The sequence below is a fragment of the Macrobrachium nipponense genome, chromosome 32 (assembly GCF_015104395.2).
Source record: "Macrobrachium nipponense isolate FS-2020 chromosome 32, ASM1510439v2, whole genome shotgun sequence".
Taxonomy (NCBI): domain Eukaryota; kingdom Metazoa; phylum Arthropoda; class Malacostraca; order Decapoda; family Palaemonidae; genus Macrobrachium; species Macrobrachium nipponense.
In genome coordinates, this window is record NC_061094.1 from 20,844,635 (window position 1) to 20,866,386 (window position 21,752).

General features: G+C 37.7%; 1 protein-coding gene across 1 annotated transcript in view; it reads left to right on the forward strand.

The window, feature by feature from the left end:
* Positions 1–21,752, forward strand: part of LOC135207261 (uncharacterized) — a 183,315-nt gene that overhangs the window by 155,118 nt on the left and 6,445 nt on the right. The window contains exons 6-9 of the mRNA XM_064238915.1: positions 669–805; positions 3,484–3,613; positions 10,286–10,408; positions 12,937–13,047. Of these exons, the coding sequence (XP_064094985.1) occupies positions 669–805; positions 3,484–3,613; positions 10,286–10,408; positions 12,937–13,047 (501 nt within the window). The remainder of the gene's footprint in view (positions 1–668; positions 806–3,483; positions 3,614–10,285; positions 10,409–12,936; positions 13,048–21,752) is intronic.

Here is a 21,752-nt window from a genome sequence, read left to right on the forward strand (position 1 = left end):
GTAAAGGATGGAGAAATTCAGCATCTATAAGCTATTGCCTGCAGGTAGGGGTTATGGAAACGAGATGCCGATATTTATACGTTTTTCTTAGCGAAAATCCAGCTAAGAAAGGAAAATCTTTAAAGAGGATGGGGCTATGAAATTTATACAAGAAATTAAGGAGAAAAATATAAGATTTTTGCGCCCCCCCCCCCCACACCCCCCCAACCCCCCCCCACAACAACAAAAAAAAAAAAAAAAAAAAAAAAAAAAACTGCCTCTCTTACATTCATTACCTCCTTTCAATTAGTTTTAAAAATATGCCCACTCCTTTCATCCCCGCTGTTTTACTTAAAAAAAATGTTGTACTAAAATTTGTTTAAACATTTATGAAATTACAAATTCGTAAGATAATCGTTGGTTTGCGGAGCATAAATTTTCAAAGCTCAGTCTTGCCATAAAACTTCTAAAACAGACAAAGGAAATAAGATCAGGGCAGTGACGAGGTTTCGTTGAATGAAAGTGTCATATAAGTGAATAAAGAGAAATACTGAGAGCATCAAGATTGAATGCAGTGGATGCCAAGAATCTCTGAGAGCAAAACACATATTATGTCCTGTGGACTATATGGACATATGTCAATGCAAATGATAATGAATACTGATATTTCTGTTGTCCCTTTCCTTTAGGAGCTCTCACATCCAGCGAGTGGGATGCTGGCGGAGGCAGACCAGAGGGCCTGAAACCTGATGGTTACCTTCTTCAGATATGGGACCACAAACACCTCATGCTCAAGCTCACGACGTTAGTCTCAGGAAAACATGATGTAAGTTTCTACAGTTAGTTACTAAACAACTGCTTGATGCAGTGTAAAACATATATGTGTTCGTTAGTTTTGCTTAAAATAATCTTTCGAGTTGAGAATAATGCTCAAAGAAGAATAACATAATAGGAGTCAGATGGTAATTAAGAGTTAGAAATGGTATGAGGAAAATAACGAAAGTTCCATATGTAGTTGAGATAATGATGAAAGAGAGATGGAGATGGCTTGGACATGTCCTTCCCACAACCCCTGGGAGACATAGTACGCGACAGTATCAACTGGACTCCTGTGGGCACCAGAAAAGTGGAAGACGCTGACCTATTTGTTTAAGAAATAGGAGTGAGGCTGGAGATGAAGAGATTTGTGGATGACGCAGCACAGGAGAGACAAATGTAGAATCTCAAAGAGCCCTTTGCGTTCATTCCAGTGGTATCTCTGGAACATTATCAGGTCCAATTTTAGAAAATAAAGCTTTTGTAAGAATATATTAATCAAGGAAACTATAAACTCGATCCTCTTATTTCAAAATACGTAAAATGTAAAGATTTTAAGGAAGGTAGTTTACATGGGCGTATTGGAAAGGGGTGACCCCATCTGGATTGACAAACAAGATCTGTAAATGGAACACCGACCTCAGACGCTAATGAGTGTACTGTATGTTTGTTGCAATAAAGTAGCATTTCACTCTCAGATCGGGATGGGATTCAAATATTATTCGTTTTCTGATCACAGCGAGACTGATTTTGTTTTTCAACTGGTTTGGTGATTATGCTTCTTATACGTCGACAAACCTGTCTGCCTATTCACATGCATTTGAATATCCTATGATATGATTTACATGCCAAAGGATATCCAAAGCAAATACAGTTGCATATAAACATTAGTTTTTCTTTCAAGGAAAGAAAGCAAACACCAACAAAAAGATGAATTAGTGTGTTCTGAAGTGGTTAGCTCATGAGGAGGGTATGGAGGGTAAAAAGGGGGTATAAAGATTGTATAGTGGACCCCGTAATCGCACTCTCGGTATTCACGGACTCATTTATCTGTGAATATTTCTATGGACCATATCTATCCATTCATTATTTGCGGGAAATTCGCGTATTCGCGGTATTTTTCTATGAGAAATATCCACAAATTACTGTATTGTCACATCAATTTCATGATTAACTGCACTTTTTGTGATAAAACTATTTAAAAAAAACCAGGTGGATTCTTCTTATGTTTGAACTAACAAAATATACAGTTTTAGGCGTTTTTATATGGATTTTATGTATTTGCGGATTCTAGCTACTCGCAGGGGATCTGGTACGCATCCCCCACGAATACAGGGGGTCCACTGTAATTAGTTGTTGAAAGGAAAGAGGAGATGAATATCTAGAAAGTGTTGAACTGATGGACGGGGAATGTAAAGGAGTGACTTTAATATCCACGAGGCAACAGTGTGGACAAGAGTGAAAGAAAGGTGTTGTGTGTTTCGACCGGCAGCTGATGGGTGTTATATGAAACGGCTAGTGAGTGGGAGATTTCTGCGCAGTGGGCTCAGCCCTGATGCAGTGTTAACTGTTTCTTGATTTTTCTCTAGAGCCACCCATTACTATGAAAAATGGTTATCTGCTGAAATATTTCATTAAAACGCATCATGTAAACTATAGTTTGAATGACGTAAGGGAGAGGAACCCTTTCACTTACCGATGACTGATATATAAGTCTTAATGTACCTCGTATTTTTGTTATTCACTATGTACATAAAGCCAGATATACTGATATGAAAATAAAATGTAAGGTATTGTGCTACGTTTATAGAGATGTTTAATACTCAAGCGCATTTTAAAAATGAAAAAATCTGGTCAGTTAATATTCATATTGAAAATGTCTAATGAATAGAAGGGAAGTTATACTGCTATTAACAGTTCAGGGGTCACCAACCTTCGAAGCTAGAAGAGCGGTTTATTTAGAGAATCATAAAAATGTAGCAGTGTCAGACCCGCAATGATAAAAATGGCCTTAGAAACTATTTATATCTCATTAAAAATCAATAAAATGGATGCTTGTACCATGTTCTTAAAATTGAATTAAATCTAATCAAATATTGTCATAAGAGTATTACATAATTTCTTAATTTTAAATGGATATAAAGGCGTTTGTTCAGTGTTTGGAGCCTTAAAAGTGCAGCACTTTGGGAACCCCTGTGCTAGTTGGTAGACAGCCAGACAAACGCATGTTACAGGAAATAAAAGGAGAAACAATGTTGCACTGCGACTGTAAATCAGACAAATGAACATCAAGACACTGACGTCAGGCGTCAGATGCCCTCTGAAAGGCTGGTATTATTAATTGCCTGCATGACCTTACTGATTCGACTGTGCCTGACCAGTGGGGAGCTTAAAAAGATCTTGGAGTATTTGAAAGGTAAATTAGACTAGCCATCCATAAATGGAAATATATATAAAAAAGTCACCTTAAGAAAAAAAATTACAACTTTTAAAGCACGAGGAATAAGAAATTAAATGTACTGTGAACTGAAAATAGTCCGTCTGAAAAGTAATGAACAGAAAGCAATATGGGCAGATGTCTAATGATGCTGATGCTAATATGTACAGTGCTATATACGTCTAGAGAAAAGGTATACAGGTACATATTTTTATGCTTTTGTTTATTTCCTTCTTTGTCTTTTAAAACAGGGCTGTATTGCTAACGTTGGTGGTTTGTCACTGGATACGGCTTACAAAGCGACGCTACAAGGCCTCCACGATGACGGTCGAGTTGGGACAGCTCTTTCCTTTTCTTTAGATGCTGGAGCATTCTATGTTGGTGAGTGTGTAAAGCTGCATTTATCAACTATAAAAAAAAGTAATATCTCGTAAAGAAAAGGCTTCTTATATAGCTTAATAAATAATCTTTCTTTCCAGATACTTGCAACACGATTTCGGTTATAAATTGTATAAGATTTTATGATGATGACAATACTTGTTCTCTGTCAGTACTCGTTAAATCCTGGTGATTTTCGTGAAAGTGTCAAGAATTCTCTTTTATTTTCGACAGTCACATTACCCTTGCGCAGAAATGCTTGCCTTAACAACTGCTTTTACGTATTTCCTGGAACTTATTCTTTCCTTGTAATTAAGAGTTCTCTACAATTTTGTCTTCGTGTTGATCTATTGTAGGGCACTATGAGCATCTTCATGCCGTTTTACAGTTTGACGAATTTTTTAAACAAATATTCTTCTTATTCACTATACAATAAAAAAAAAAAAACTTTGGACCGGATTAAAATCAACCTACGCCAAAGACAAGTTCGGGCCATTAGTTGCAATCCCGATCGGTGTTTAAGGGGGCAGAGGGTAGATTGGGAAGGCGTTCATACGTTCTCGTCTTCTGTAAGTGGTGGGAGGTAAAGGAGGGAGGGAACGTTTATTAGCCATTAATAGCATAGAGGAGTTTTCTTTTCCAGTGAAGTAATTACCTCGCTTTAAAATCGCGCGGTCAGCAGTAGGTAAGGCACGGAGGGAGAGAAAAGTAACCCTCTTCCTGTCCCGTAGTAGACATTAATTCCCACCTTCATTTAAGTCCAACAATGGTCCTGAAAGATATTGTGTTGGGGAAAGAGTCTAGAGCGGATAGTTTCGTTGCCCTTGGAGAGAATTTGAAAAAACCCGCGTTGTTTATTTATTTAGAATACAGTTGTTGTCATTGTTAGAATTAGTGGGTATGTACTCATTTTGTGTAAAACTCTCACACACACTTTCTAGTATAGCTTGTTAATTAAAACAAATACAGAGACTGCTGCAAGAAGGGACAATAATGATTTACATTTTAAAGTAAAAATCTTCATACTCATGTGACGATATAACAGAGAGAGAGAGAGAGAGAGAGAGAGAGAGAGAGAGAGACTTACATTTTGACTATAAGATCTTAATAGTGTATTTACTTTATAATAGTACTTACACTTATTGCTTATGGTAAACGTAGGACAAGTATCACCTGCTGTTGCTAGAAGACCAAGTGTAGAAAGTCAGGGTTTGAGATCAAGTGACTCAAAGTAAGAAGCGTTAACGGCTTCCAAACTAAAAGAGCCTCCGACAAACGAATGGGGTTTATGCATTTAGTTATCTGTTCTGAAATTATGCTGGCTTTGCTCAACTCATTGATTTTCAACCCATATAACTTCAATGTCTATTTATTTTATTATTTATTTGCAAGTGACGCTGAACATCCATTTTAAAATTTAATCTTTTTCTCGGTGCTGCCCAAACAGACTATGAATTAGTGCTTGAGCTTAGTGAGGGAACTGGTGGCTTCGTTCGAAAAATTCTGAAAGGATCTTCAGTGAGGTTTGTTCTCTCAAGACACGGAGAGATAAATTTCCCTTTGAAATTTAAAAAAAAAAATGTCTAGAAAAAATATTATTCAAAACGGCAGAATAGAAACCATGTGAAGAAAACGGATGATCGTTAAGGGTAAAAGGATTGGAAAAAATTTCAGACATTAATAGGATTAACGCTTCGTCTATTGGACATATAAAAATGAAACTGATTGCGAAAGCAAAATACTTAATATTAGTCTTGCTATCACCATCGCCTAAAAAAACTTTATGCATCACCGAGGTATTCCTTTTGAACATCAAAGCCACGTTTCATAAAGAAGCAATGGATGTGAATTTGTATTAATAATGCTTAATCGTGAGCACCGAAATTGTTCAGTGCGCGATTCCACTAAATGCGAGTGCTGATACGGACTAGAAAAAAGGCAAACTCTTTAACAGTCTCTCTGCATAAAGTCAAAGTTATTCAACGAATTAACGGCTCCAGTACGAACATCGTATCTCCAGCTCTTTCTACTTCGTGTTGAAAGTTGTAACAGAATAGTGTCTTCATTATCCTAATAGAGAGCAAAATTAACGACTAACGAGGCATTCTCCATCATTACGTAATTAGTTCGCCGTATCGTTTTTGGTTTTTATGACCTGCTACTCAGGAATTGTGCCTGCGTTATTGATATTCTCTAAATACTTTTCATTGGCCTAGTTATGGAAATTATATAATGCTTTTAGTCTGTACAGACTAAGCGTTGCATACTCCAGCGACAACTGAAACAATCTTTAAAATAATGTTACTTCTTCAATTAGGTAATTTTAGCCACCTGACTTAACTAACCGGAGACTGAAGTTGTACCCACAAAAAAAGTTAGTAAACGGCCTTTTGCGGCAAAGGAAAAGATAGCATAGAAAAAAGAACAGGTCCTTGTTTCAGTCCTGTCGAGGAGAGGAACAAATGAGTCGACTTGGTGTAAGAATTTGTAGACGGATAAGTATAAAAGGCTAGTAACCAGTCGAGACTTCTACAACAGTTTCTATAATGGTGAACTAAATTAGCTGGTTAAGGGGCGTAAAAGGCAGCCAAATGAATAATCAATATATCCCAATGGTATAGGATGACACCCATCCTTACTGAGCTTCATAAACTACATAAAAAAAATGAGCACAGAATGTGTTTTGACTTACATCATATTGAAGAATATCGAACCAAGATATGACACAGGCCTCTACCAGACACAGCACGGAACTAGCACTAAACGTATGATCATATACAGAATAATATAAATTAACAGAGCGAAGATAAAACGCAGCTGCTACTGCAAAGATCTTAGAATACACCGCATCCGGATATTTCAGACATTGCCCCTTCAACTAAAATAACGAGAAACTTTTAAGAGACGTGATAGATAAAGTCAACAAAAAATTTGGGAACTGAAACAAAAGGCAAATTACAGCGCTGAATCAATACACATTATTTTCATACGCATGTTTCCCCTTCAAGGTACTACTTGAAAGGGAAGTCAGCACCCTAAAGACTAATACAGGACCAAATTCAATTTTCATACCATTGAAATTGACATTTGTAAGCAAAATGGGCGAAGAATTTGATAGGAACTGGGCAAAGATGACACTCAGCTTGACCCAATTGTTTCTTATCGCCATTCAAAATAATTATAAAAAAAAATTTATAGATAAAAAAAAAAAGATTGAAGATTGAGTGCAAATAGCAGACAGCCACAGACGAAGGTGAAATCGTCTTTTCCCATTGGAGAAGGATTGAGGATGAGAGGAGCAGATAACCACAAAGAGGCAAATGTTTCAAAGTCATCTTAGGCGGATTTATAAGGATTAGGTAGTGTTATCAAGTATTTCATAAGCAGAAGGAATAACGAAAAGCGAGAAGCCTGGCTAATATAGACCTATACGCCATGCTAGGTTAAAACCTCAGAAATGTCTGAAAAAATCCAAACCCGCAAAAATTGTTTGAGGAATCATTTGTAAATAAAAGGAACCCAGTAGATGTATCATTGAACCTCTTATTTATGATGTGGTAAGGAGGGCAAGAAGCTAAAATTGGGTATCTATACATTCAAATACGAAGCTTTGTCTAGTCCTGCTAACGTCTGATAAACTGTTTTTCCAGGCCCAGTTGTGACCAAGGTATCGGAGAATGGTGGATTCTTGGCGTGTCAAAATTAAATTCAAAATAGTACTACAGTGGTATTCCTGTATATACGAGTATGAAATCTGTTAATCCCCAGAAAATTTTAGAAAGGGTATCTAAGGGTCGAAGCGGGAAAAAAATTTGTAACCAAATAATACCTTCATCAATGTGTTCTGATAGGTCCTTAGTATTAGCCCCTCCCCAAACCAAACAAAAAAAAAAATAATAATAATAATAACGTCCGGGAACCCTAGCAAAATTTTTAGGGGGGCAAACACCGCCCAAATACATTTTTTTTTTTTTGTACATTTTCGCGTTATGCTCCTAAACTATGCATTATATCGAGAATATTATTAAAAAAATGATTAAAGTAGATAAAATTGCCTGTCTAATGATATATAATGATGTATACTTTGCTTTGTTAGTATAGTACCTATGATTCAACAAAGGTTATTTTAAAACCCTGAAAATGCATTTATTTAAGAATTTTGACTTTAAACTTTTTTAATAGTCATTTTCTAAAAACAGCTTCACTGCACTAATAATATAAAACATTAACATTGCCCATAAATTGTCTGTAAAATAGTGTATAATAACGTATATTTCACTCAATTTGTGAAGGCGGTACTGCGCGGTTTTGAAAATGTTCCCAATGAGGTTCCATTAGTGCGATACTTTTGCTTTCGATATATGAGATAATCAAAACGTTTTGCGCACTTGAAATAACAATTCATATGAATACAATGACAGTTATTTTGACCACAGCGAATTCTTAGATTAGAAATCGTCTCATTTGCTACGGTCAGACTGACTCGGCCGTAAACGTTTTTTTCAAAGGCTTGAAAATTAAAATTGCATTCTGACTAAAAACAACTTTTTTCTTCGTAGATGAATAAATTGTATACGCAATGGTGTATACAAATGTATATTGTACCCGATTAGTTGGCGATGTAATCTATATCTGCTGAACTTCGGAAGGTTGCATAAGAAACTGAAACTCTGGTAGCTTTCAGCATATGTGCAAAACCGTGCATTTTCAGTTTCATATGTAACCTTCTTCCGAATTTCACCAGATATATAATACATAGCCTGCTAATCGGATACAATATAAATTGATATACACCACTGCGTATACAATTTGTACATCTACGAAGAAAAGAGTTGTTTTTCGTCAAAATTCATTTTTAATTTTTAAGCCTTTGAAAAAACGTTACGGCCGGGCCAGATCGGGCGGGCCATAGCAAATGAGACGATTTCTAATATAAGAATTCGCTATGATATAAATGACTATCATCTTATTCATATGAAATGTTATTACAAGTGGGGAAAACGTTTTGATTTGTCTCATATATCAAACGTGAAAATAGCGCACTTATGGAAATTCATTGGGAACATTTTCAAAACCCCGCAGTATCACCTTCACAAATTGAGTAAAATATACATTATTATACACCATTATGAAGACAATTTATAGACAATGTTATATAGTAATAGCGCAGCGAAGCTGATTTTAGAAGATGCTATTAAAAAGTTGAAAGACAAAATTCGGAAATAAATGCATTTTCAGGATTTTAACATCAACCTTTGTCGAATCATAGGCACTATACTAACAAAGCAAAGTATACTTCATTATATATCACTAGAAATGTAATTTTATCTACTTTAATTTCTTATATGATGATCATTTTTGCATAATGTCTTTTGAACCCACTATTCCGATTTTTGTACAAGTATCTAATTGTAAAATTTTATCTCCTGTTATTCTTTTATAGTATTTCTGCTTAAGTTGAAGGTCATCTTACTTGTTTTCTGATAAATCACATGATATTTTCTTTGGTTTATTTATGCTATCCATGACTGCCAAGACATTTTTCCCTCAGGCAGGACATGGGTCCCTATTCGGCATCAGTTCCTCAGTCACCCTTTGCTGCATACCGCCCATTTACCTTGTCGCTTACAAACTACTTTGTTGTTGTTTTGGTCTTGTTGGGGGTAGGAAAGGTCTATGGAAAAGACTATAAAGGTCTAAAAAAGGTGTTTTGCGTCGAGGAAAAGATACAGGAAGTTCAGGATAGGATTTTTATGGTTTATTTATTGCAATGGAACTGTAAAAAATGAATAATGTGCATGTTAAACAGTAGATTAAAATTATTTCTAATAAATATAGTGAATTATTTTTATTTTCGTTGGTGAAACAAGGCTCTATTTGTCCATATATTCTACCACATTTTAATTTATGTCAAAAGTTCGGAATATAATGTTTACATTTTATGCTTGAGGGGAAAATCTTGCACGCGTCCCGAGCAAGCTGGAGGTCGGATCACACCTAGTTCGTTAGTCCTTCAAACCTTTGAAGAGCACCCTCGTCTTGCCTGTTAACTCCTATGTAATTCAGGGCGTCTTACTTTCACTTTGTCTAGCCACTACGGATGCAACATTTTAGGTGCCTCTGATAGTTGACTGAAATGTTTTTCTACTGTTTAAGTCTGTATGCTAGGATAGATCCACATGAACTTTTAGATTCTTTTATAAATCTTCGCTAAAAGCGTTTTTTGTGTAGAAAGCCCCGTCCACACGGTCGAGCTTTGCCCGACGAACTTTGCTTGATGTGACGTCAGAAACGGGAAAAGTCAGAACCTTATCTGCTGTTTCTCCGCTTCTGACGTCACATCGAGCAGAGTTCGTCAAACAAAGGTCGTCCATGTGCACGGGCCTTAAGGCTTATATACATTTACTTTTCTGTACCTAGTTGATATTTACATTCATTGTGAAAAATCTGAGCTAAAATGAGATTAAAGCCACTTGTGGGCTCCACTCCCTATTGACAAAGGTACCGAGTCTACAAAACCCTTCCCTTAACACTCATCTTCTTGATTTAGAAACAACTTTCATTTACACCCTGTTGTCCACTAAGACTACTCATTACTTCTTCGTTTTCTGTTTAGTATCTACTGTGCATTCAAAATCTCAGCCTCAATGATGCAATAATATACCTGATTTTCAGCTGGGGGTGGCATGACCACAGACGGTGTGTCTGAATGCTACTCCGGTCTGCAAGTCAAATGCCCAACGTCAGACCGCTGTGTTTCTCCTTACTGGATTTGTGATGGTGCGCCAGATTGTCCAAGTAAGTTCCATCTTTACACGCCTTTCGACAAAATAGGTAAACAAATAAATAACTAAAATAATGAAATAAATAAAATAAAATGATAACGCGCATGCTGTGAAGTGGGACCCAACTGTCATTTTAGTTTAAACTTTGATCCAGTAACAAAAGAATTAATGCAAAAAAGTAAAGGGTGAAAGTGTGTTTCCAGGACCAACCAGAGAATGTATTTTAGAATGAAGCCTTCATCGAAATGAAACTCTGCAGGATCGTGGCAACAAGAGTAAGAAGCAAAAATGGGAAAAATCAAATTTGGTAAAGTCACGCTAGGAAAATACCACCTGTATGTGGTACGGCCGGACGGTAAAAGGTAGCAATGGTTGATGAATGTAGGCATTATGGAGTAAATGCTAAAGGTGATAATGAAATAGAAATGGGAAAAAATGAACTAAGTTCTTTCCTAAAGCAGTTTTGGGACAGAGAAATATTTTTTCTCAGGGATTCATTGGTGTTTCGAATGATTTTGGTCTTTATTTCTTTCAGAACCCTTAGCTTCCGTGTTTTCTTACTCCCCTTCCCGTTCAGCACGATAACCCCTTAGATTTTCGGCAAAATATTTAAAAAGAAATCACTAAAGAAATGGAAATATGCGAGATTTGAACATTTCAACGGGAATACATCCCAGTCTAATGAGAACAATGATGCAATAACTCTCTTCGATTCTGAAGTATTTCAGTAAGTAGAAATGTTGCTTTTAGAAGACCCATAACATACACACGAAATACATGATTTCTACCACATTTCCATACTATTTTGATTAAAATGCGCTTCATACTTCAGACTTGATGGCTTTTATTAACATATTTTCTAAAATTCAATTTCGCGACTTCTTTTCTCAGCAATATGTCGATAAGAGAGGCCCATGAAACTCACCTTAAACACTCTTAGAGGTCCTCTTCCACTGGCACTGGAATCAGTCCGGGAAGTCTCAAAGCAATGACATGCCAGTACAAAGGGCAGACCAAAGTGGATGACAAAGTTCACCTTACAATTATGCAGCAGGTAAGCTGAAAATAAAATGATCTGTTACATCGATGAACTAGATCGCAGCCAAGCAAAGAAAATATTCAGTTTCTATAACATATGCATAATACCAAGCTATCTGATTAATAAAGGAACATATGCATAATTTTTCAAGCTATCTGGTTAATAAAGGAAACATCAGATGAAACAGGAAAGAGAGTCAAGTATGCAGCTATACGTACGATCTGAAATGTACTCCTTGACTAAATGTCAATACAAGGTCAGTGCCAGAGGTTATTACTTAAAGGACCGAAGGCAGAAGCTATGCAGGTATACAAAAGAGATTGTTAATGTAGCATCTAAAAAGAAATTTATCACTCGATTACATGAGCCAAAAGTGCATAGGTTCAGCCTAAGCCCCAAGATTTCATTTTGTACAGAATAATAGGCAGACCTATCTCGGTGAGAAAAAGGAAAAAAAAAAAGGGGGCTTAGTATAGAAAGGTAAACAGCTATGAACATATTATATGGCTATCCTGGACGAGTTTAAAAGGTACTACAAGTAGAGTAAGCCCCTTCCACACGATGGGGTTAAAGACACGACGGGCGCTCGGATTTGCCCGTAATTCTCTCGCTTTTTAACAGTGTTACCAGATCAAACCGTCCAAGGGAGGCAATAGGCTCAGGCAGGCGAACCTATGACTTGGGCCACACACGTGATCGCCATACAACCACAAAATTGGTAACAGTGTCTGACCGCCGTGCATTTGCCCCTCGTGTGGAAGGGCCTTAAGTCTCACTTGAATGGCGGACACTATATTAGAAAAGGGTGCATGTAGCCTACTCAGATGATCAAAATAAGGAGCATGCATTAACCGAAGGTCGAAAAAAATCTACTTGATTCATATGTGTTGCTTAAATTTACTGGAACCCAATATCATTTGCTTTGAAAAAATAAGATGTAGATGAAATAGCGAGTCTTCAGCATGTGTAATGGAAATAGAAATAATGAAGAAGGCTGCGAGACATTCATTCGGACCTAGCGCACCATAAAACATGAATATTTTCTTTAAGGACTAAAATTCTTTTAAATATACGCGGTATTTTTTCATTCTGGCTTATTCTCTATTTTCTAATATTTACATAGATTTAAATATAGCTAGGAAATTAATTCGAAACACGTATGTTAGTCGACCAAAATAACATTATATGTATTAAAGTGAAATATAGGGTGTATTTTACATACTAATTACTACTGCTTTATTCCTGAAAATTCGTGTTTTGGAGTTTCCTCTAAATGCTAATTTCAGTACAGCTTTCTTTATTCTTTTTAGTACATGTTACACATTGTTCAGGGATTTGTGGAAAGTTTTTGCTGGGAACTGCTTAATTAAATGACAATACTTATTTCAAATAGTATTTTGACTATTAAGATAAAAAGGTTTAATGCTAAAATTAAAAATATGACAGAAATACTCAAGAGAACTGAGGTACACTAATAATCGTTTTATCGTCTTTCCTTTAAGATGGAGAAGATGAGATTGGATGTGACAAATCTCCATGTGATGGTTTTCGCTGCTGGGATAATGTGTGCATTCCAAGTGCTTGGCGATGTGATGGTCATCGTGACTGCAAAGGTCAGTAGAGTTTTGACTGTGAACAACATTTCTTTACAGGGACATCTGCTTCACCTCTATTTCTACTGACAAGACCACAGTATTGTTTCATTTTTTATGCTTTCCAAATATAAACTACGAATTATGAAAAGTAAATAAATAACTTATATTTTTTTGCAGATTTTATGCATGTGTAAAAAAAATTCTCAATTATTATTTTGTGATTTTACGGTGTAGTGGTAAATTTCTGAGTAAAAGATTCATACAAGGCATGTTGTTGCATTCTGTATATCTCATAAGGTAAAAAGCTGCTCGCTATAAAAAAGGATTTTTCACCCTTTGGTGTCTACGTTATCATGCAACAGACTTAGCTCCAAGACTCATGTGGTCTGGCACAACTCTCATCCCTGGGGTTTACTCTATTGCTTAAGAATCAGAAAGGATATTTAAAATCACTTGCAAGGCTCAAAGGGCCAAAGCACAAGAGACCTGTCAAGGTAAGACTACAATGGATTGGCAAAACAGAGGCAATAGAACTTCAGAACGAGATGACTGGAAACACTGCCATTGCGGGGAAAATTATTTTTAAGACCACTTCAAATTACCTAGACAGTTTTGAAGTGGCAACTGGTTATTACCTTTAAAAAAATATTTCAACTAAACGGGAAACAATTTTTATATGTCAATGATGAAAAATCTTTTACATGTTTACAGTAGCAGCTCTAGATATTCTTTAATAAAAAAAAATATCTTCCTCATGATCCCAAGATAACCTTAGCTTTGATTAGAATCAAATGGGCGCCATGGAAAATTTCACTATCACAGATTACTCAGTTTCTACAGCACTTCCATAGAAAAAGAAAATCTCCAATGTATACCAGAGCTGAGGGCACCTATTCCCATCATCCTTAGATTCAGATGGGGTGAAACACAGTATGGATCCTTTACTCAAACCCCACATCCAGAAATAATTCATCTGGTAGATAAGCTGCTTAGGTAATTGGCTACATTTTTTTATCTTTGCAGTGTAGTGAGATGAAGGAGTGAAATCCTCAGACATGCATCTTCAGCACTAAAGGCATAAAGATGTTCCAAAATTCAAACATGGGGCTACAGCGATGCTTTTGGGATTTAAGATGGGCAGCCTTGGAAGGAGTGAAGAGGACTCCATTCATAATTCATTACTCCCTTAACTAGTTATAAGTAATAAACAATGTTTTGATCTGAAGAACTTACGAAAGCTACAATAACATAAAGAGTTCAGGAATTTTCAGCAAACTTCATATATATATATATATATATATTTACATCTATATATATATATATATATATATATATAGATATATATATATATATGATGGAAAACAAAATAAAGGTTCCTTGAACTCTAACTGGTATGGCCTTTAGCCAGAAATCACAAGAGAGGAGAAACATTCAAGATCAAAACAGCACTACAAAAGCTCATCCACACCAGTTTCCCCTTTTAGAACACGTGGAGTCTGTTACCTTCGTCAGTCAGTTATCTCACTGAGAAAAAACAATGATGCTTCTTAGCACTCTTTTCTTAAGCACTGTCTATCTAAGGCTCTTCAGGCATATTTATTGTGTATAACACTTTGCTGGTAATTAGTCCAAACCCCTATTCTATCAAAGAATTTCCCCCAATACCAACAAGACGATTCATACGAATTGGTGGTCTCTGTCACAAACCCACCTGTAGATGCTTCATACGAGAAAGAAAAAGAGGTTATCTTCAGCCTATTGATTTGAATTGGCCTGAGTCCAACCAAATATTTAGACATCCTACAAGTAAGCATGGTTTTTTTTTCAAGTGCCCGACTTCCATTGCCAGTAGCTAAGCCTTTTTGAACTATGTACCTAGGTTTTCTTTTGGCTGAGAGGCATACAGTTATCATGCTCTACACCTAGCCTTAATTTCCCAAGGTGACTAGGAAAACTTAAATTTGAGTTAGCCGAAAACACTCGCTTAACTTCATGCCTGGTTATATGAGCAGACTAAATGAAAATAAGCACCCTTGATCATATAAGCTCAACATTTCACTCCCAAACTCAAGCTTAACCAGCAAATTCGGCAGCCAATCACAGAGCACACTCACTGTTGTTGGCTTGTGTATCACCAGAATTACCTGACTCACCTCGCCCAGGTCCCCACTGGGCCTAATATTTAGGTCTGTAAACTGCATCAAAAGCAAATATGATCTCAACAGAAAAAGTGTATTCAAAGCATAATGAGCTTACATTAACCTTACACTGGTGACCCCTTGGAGCAACCAGGTAGATAAGCCTAGCTCTTAGCTATGTCTTAACTAACAACAACCAGTCACTAATGGATTCGGGCACTTAGCACTGGCTCACTTTCTCTTCAAAGCTCTCAGTTTTGTTTGTTTGTTTGTATGGCATTTTTACGTTGCATGGAACCAGTGGTTATTCAGCAATGGGACCAACGGTTTTTTGAGACTTCCGAAACACGTCGAGATGAACTTCTATCACCAGAAATGCACATCTCTGGCGCCTCAATGGAATCCCCGAGAATCGAATTCACGGCCACCGAGGTGGTAGTCCAAGACCAAACCGACCAGGGCACTGAATCGCTATCAAAGCTCTCAGTTAACCTCCACTCAGTGGACAAAATACTTGCACTAAACCTCTGATGACTAACATATTAATTATGGCCATGCCTAGCACAAAAAATAAAAGCATTAATGGCCCGAATAGTGCTTTCAAGCTTTACATAGCTCTTGAGAGTGAACACTAAAAATTTTTGTTTCTGTAACATAGTACGTAGATCAAATCTCAGTTCTCATACCAAACCCTGGTGATTAACGGACTAAATACTTCCCAGTCTACTGCTTTTGGACAGTTACTTGAAGGTTAAAGCATACACAAGATGCAGTTGGATGAGGTTTCAAAAGTAAGTACAGGAAACCTCCATCTGACGACCTCGATGACAGAGCCATCAGTTTGGTTTCAGAGAGCTGAGGTACAATTCCAACTTCAAAAAGTCTCTAGTGCTACAAAAAATACAGACTACGACACTACATCTTCGAGGCAATTCCAGTCCCTACCGTCTCCTACATCACAAGCTGACTGGATAAAGAGGGGGAGAGATCTGCCAACAAATTAATATTATTATTATTTATCATTATTATTATTATTTTTTTTTTTTTTGCTCTATCACAGTCCTCCAATTCGACTGGGTGGTATTTATACTGTGGGGTTCCGGGTTGCATCCTGCCTCCTTAAGAGTCCATCACTTTTCTTACTATGTGTGCCGTTTCTAGGATCACACTCCTCTGCATGAGTCCTGGAGCTACTTCAGCCTCTAGTTTTTCTAGATTCCTTTTCAGGGATCTTGGGATCGTTCCTAGTGCTCCTATGATTATGGGTACTATTTCCACTGGCATATCCCATATCCTTCTTATTTCTATTTTCAGATCTTGATACTTATCCATTTTTTCCCTCTCTTTCTCTTCAACTCTGGTGTCCCATGGTATTGCGACATCAATGAGTGATACTTTCTTCTTGACTTTGTCTGGTCTGTTTGCACGTATCACCCTATCCGTTCTGATACCATAGTCCCAAAGGATCTTTGCCTGATCGTTTTCTATCACTCCTTCAGGTTGGTGCTCGTACCACTTATTACTGCAAGGTAGCTGATGTTTCTTGCACAGGCTCCAGTGGAGGGCTTTTGCCACTGAATCATGCCTCTTATTGTACTGGTTCTGTGCAAGTGCCGGGCATTCACTTGCAATGTGGTTTATGGTTTCATTTTTCGTATTGCACTTCCTACATATGGGAGAGATGTTATTTCCGTCTATCGTTCTTTGAACATATCTGGTTCTTAGGGCCTGATCTTGTGCCGCTGTTATCATTCCTTCAGTTTCCTTCTTTAGCTCTCCCCTCTGTAGCCATTGCCAATTGTCATCGCTGGCTAGTTCTTTAGTCTGTCTCACGTATTGTCCATGCATTGGTTTGTTGTGCCAGTCCTCTGTTCTGTCTGTCTTTCTCCTGTCTCTGTATATTTCTGGGTCTTCGTCTACTTTTATTAGTCCTTCTTCCCATGCACTCTTTAGCCACTCGTCTTCACTGGTTTTCAGATATTGCCCCAGTGCTCTGTTCTCGATGTTGACGCAGTCCTCTATGCTTAGTAGTCTTCTCCCTCCTTCCTTTCGTGTTATGTATAGTCTGTCTGTATTTGCTCTTGGGTGTAGTGCTTTGTGTATTGTCATATGTTTCCTGGTTTTCTGATCTATGCTGCGGAGTTCTGCCTTCATCCATTCCACTATTCCTGCGCTGTATCTGATTACTGGCACTGCCCATGTGTTTATGGCTTTTATCATATTTCTGGCGTTGAGTTTTGACTTGAGTATCGCCTTGAGTCTCTGCATATATTCTTTCCTGATCGTATCCTTCATCTCTTGGTGTTTTATATCCCCTCCTTCCATTATTCCCAGGTATTTGTATCCTGTCTCATCTATGTGTTTGATGTTGCTCCCATCTGGTAGCTTTATCCCTTAGCTTTATCCCTTCAGTTCTCGTTACTTTGCCTTTTTGTATGTTGACTAAGGCGCATTTTTCTATTCCAAACTCCATCCTGATGTCCCCAGATACAATCCTTACAGTCTGGATTAGGGTATCTATTTCCTTGATGCTCTTACCATACAGCTTGATGTCGTCCATGAACATCAGATGGTTGATTCTGTTGCCTCTTTTCTTGAGTTGGTACCCGGCATCCATCTTCTGTAGTACTTTTGTCATGGGAATCATGGCTACTACGAAGAGTAGTGGGGACAGTGAATCGCCCTGGAAGATCCCTATCCTGATATTAACCTCTGCTAGTCTTATTCCAGAGCTTGTAAGTATTGTATTCCAGTTGCGCATTGTATTTTTGAGGAAGCTGATGGTGTTTTCCTCTGCCCCATATATTTTCAGGCATTCTATTAGCCATGTGTGTGGTATCATGTCGAAGGCTTTCTTATAGTCTATCCATGCCATGCTTAGGTTGGTTTTCCTTCTCCTACTGTTCTTCATTACCATTTTGTCTATCAGGAGCTGGTCTTTTGTGCCCCTACACTTCCTTCTGCAGCCTTTCTGTTGGTGGGGGATGGTGTTTGTCTCCTCTAGGTAGTTGTATAGCCTTTCACTGATGATACCTGTTAGTAACTTCCACATTATTGGTAGTCAGGTGATAGGCCTGTAGTTACTAGTTATATTTCCCTTACTCTTGTCTTTTTGTACTAAGGATGTTCTTCCTGTTGTCATCCATTTGGGTGCTTGGTGATTTGAGATACAATGCTGGAGTTGTTCTGCTATTCGTGGGTGTTGAAGTTTTTCAGCCAGTATCCATGGACTTCATCGGGACCTGGGGCTTTCCAGTTTGGCATTTTCTTTAGTTGGTGTCTGACTGTGTCTGTCGTGATCTCTGTGAATCTTTGTTTTATTCTCCCTGTTTCTTCTTCCTTGACTTCCTGGAGCCATGTTGCATGTTTGTTGTGTGATACTGGATTGCTCCATATGTTTTCCCAGAGTCTCTTACTTGGTTCGGCTTCAGGAATTTCTGGGTGGTTGTCTTCCCCTCTTAGTTGGCTGTATAGTCTTATCTGTTGGTATCCCTTATTCCTGTTCATTTACCGTTGGATCTTATGTGCTTTGGCCTTAAGCCTCTGTTTTACATCTTCTATTGTGTTGTTTAGTCCCCTCTCTTGTACTTTGTATTTCTCGTTGAGTTCCTCCCTTGTTTTCTTGCTTCTTAGCCTTTTTTCTGCCATCTCTTTCAGTTTACTTAAGTCAGATCTCATCACCATGATTTGCTTTTCCAGGCGCCTTTTCCAAGGAGGTTGCTGTTTTGGTTTCTGGTGGGTTGGTTGTGCTTATGGTGTTAGTGTTCGAATCCCCATCAGTTCTGCTACTAATCTTGCTCCTGCATATGTCAAGTTATTTGTTTCTGTGATACTGGTGGTGTGTATTATGCCCATTATTTCATTGACCTCACTTGTTTTCTCCCTTAATTTCTTGGTGTTGTAGGCTTTCATGGAGGGGATCTTTGTTCTCTCTGTATCTGGCTCCATCCATTGTCTAATCTTTTCTACCCATTCCGTCCTCTCTGTTACTTCGTCGGTGTTTCTTCGTGTGTCGTTGTTTGATACCTCATCCTCCCTGTCGTCTTCTGTGACATCGTCTCTCTGTTCGTCTTCGTGTAATTCGTTGTCGTGTGACATTTCCCTTTCCAGTTCTTCTCTTTCTGTTGGGGAGAGCCAGTTCTTTTTCTTTATGTTCCTTACTTGGTCTGCCAGCCTCTGCTCTGTTTGGGGGGTGTTATTCCTCTCATTCCAGATGTTGACCAATCTTCTTCTATATCCTCTCTCCGTCGGGTTGCTTCTGATGTAGCATCTCCATATTTCCTTTACAGCTGAGTAGACTGTGGAAATTATGGTAAAGATCCTTTCCCAAGGAATCAACGCCGAGAGCGGTCACCCATCCAACGACTGACCAGCCCCAATGTTGCTTAACTTCACTTAAGTCTATTGACGACCTAACCCACTCCTCCACGGCGCCACACATTATTATTATTATTATTATTATTATTATTATTATTATTATTATTATTATTATTATTATTATTATTATTATTATTATTATTATTATTATTAAAATAGTTTAACCAGACCACTCAGCTGATTAACAGCTCTCATAAGGATGGGCCGAAGGATTAAAATGAAATGGAGTAACCGACCAGTTTTAAACCATATGCTAAGCGCTGAGACTAAATGATGAATGAAATGAAGTTTTAAAAATATTTGCGTTTGGTGTTTTTTCGTGTTGGATGAGAGGTTTGTTTGTGACAGTGTCGGTGTTTTTGCGTTTGTTGGTGTTGCACTTTTGGTTGCTCCAGGAGTTTTTTTCGATGGCCATACTGCGTTGAAAGCACAGCTTATCGCTCTGATTGAGTGCAAGTTTTTCTGGTAAGCAAATGTGTTTGAGATTGTGATTTTTGCCTTGCTGAACCAGGTGTCCCGTTGGTAATTAAAGTAACGTAAAGGGGACAGTGTTGCTGGGGGAAATTTGTAAGCCAGGAGTGGTTAACGTAAATGTGGGGAGGTTTTGCTTGCTTTTGTTTTTTTAGCTTATGATCCCGTCACATAATATTTTTGGCGCCTTGAACAGGGACTGCTGGTGTGGCTGTAACAGGACGGCTGGGACATTAAGTATGGTATAACTACTGAAGAAGTAAAAATGGAAAGGTTGGAAGAGACTGAGAGACTTAGGAAGGAACTTCGATTGGCGAGGAAAGCTAAGAAGGAAGTGGAAGTGAAGAATGAGAGGTTTATGATCGAGTGTGAGAGGAATAAAGGCATAAGAGAGAGGTGGAAGAGTTGAGAGGGATGTTGAGAAATGCGGAGGAGGGAATGAAAGAAGAAATGAAAGAGGCTGAACAGCGGATGATTGAGAAGATGGATGAGAAGTTGGGATTGATGATGAATGCTGTACAAGAGATGATGAAGGGACTTATTGGAGAGGGAGCTGTCGGAGGTAGGCTTCCTGGGCCTTGTGACGAGCCAGGAATGGTGAATAAAGTGAAAGAGATATGACAGGCTTTCCTTTGGTAAACAAGTAAAGATATCTTCAGGGAACTGAATGATAACTGTTGCCTACTAGGTATTTATTTGTTCAATTGGACAGAAAATAAGTTATATTAATTGACCAGGTCAGGATTAGCCCATAGTCACACTGGAAGGTCAAAAGATCAATAAAAAAGCAGTGGGTAATGAAAATAATTAAGCCATTACATATGTCTACAGCAGGGTTTTGAAGCTATTTGTATTACTAGAGCAGGTTTTTACAAATAAAAACCATTCTAATTATTTTTACCTATAAATGTTGTGAAACCTTCCTATGATTTATCAATTGTATATTAAAGTATGTCTGTCAAAGCATGCATTATGACACATCTTAAATTGTTCATAAACTACTGTTTGAACACGAACTGACAGCTGTTTTGACAAACACTTTGCATTGAGGCTTATACAGAAATAAGAGATGCACCCACGTCAACAAGAACTTAAGGAATGATATTAAACACCAACATTGCATACCTGACATCTAAATTCACAAGGATGACAAAACCATTCCCTTTGTACTTATTCCAACTGAAGAATACCAGAAGGAAATGTTATTGTATTCTTAAGGATGAGTTTAATTTCAGTAACTCAAAAGAAATCCACAAGATCATTCAACACCAAGAATCTTGGGAGATTTCAAACCTAACCACATTAACTGCAAAGTCAGAACTTTCGTAAATGGTAACCTTTTCCAGCCTACAATCAGTCAAAACCATTTGCCAAATTGCTTGGTTGTATCCTTACTTCTTAAGTCCCCTTTAGACATTATCTAATTTTTTCAGGCAAATTCGAGCTGGCCATTTGGAGGGCCTCCTTATACATAATACAGAACAGAGTATAGAGACTCAGCCATACTCACTTTTAATCTATAGGTCTGCCTTTGAATATCTTTGGAAATCTGCACTAAATAGGTACTATCCTGTTTGTACTAAAATTAATCTCCTTTCTCTTCAGGAAGATGGCATGGCTATTGTTTCCACCCTCGGAGCCCTAATTTCAACACTATATGAAATTATTTTATTATTACCTTAATTATCTTGTACAGTACTGTTATTGTGACCTCTTGACCTTCCATATGGTTGCGGG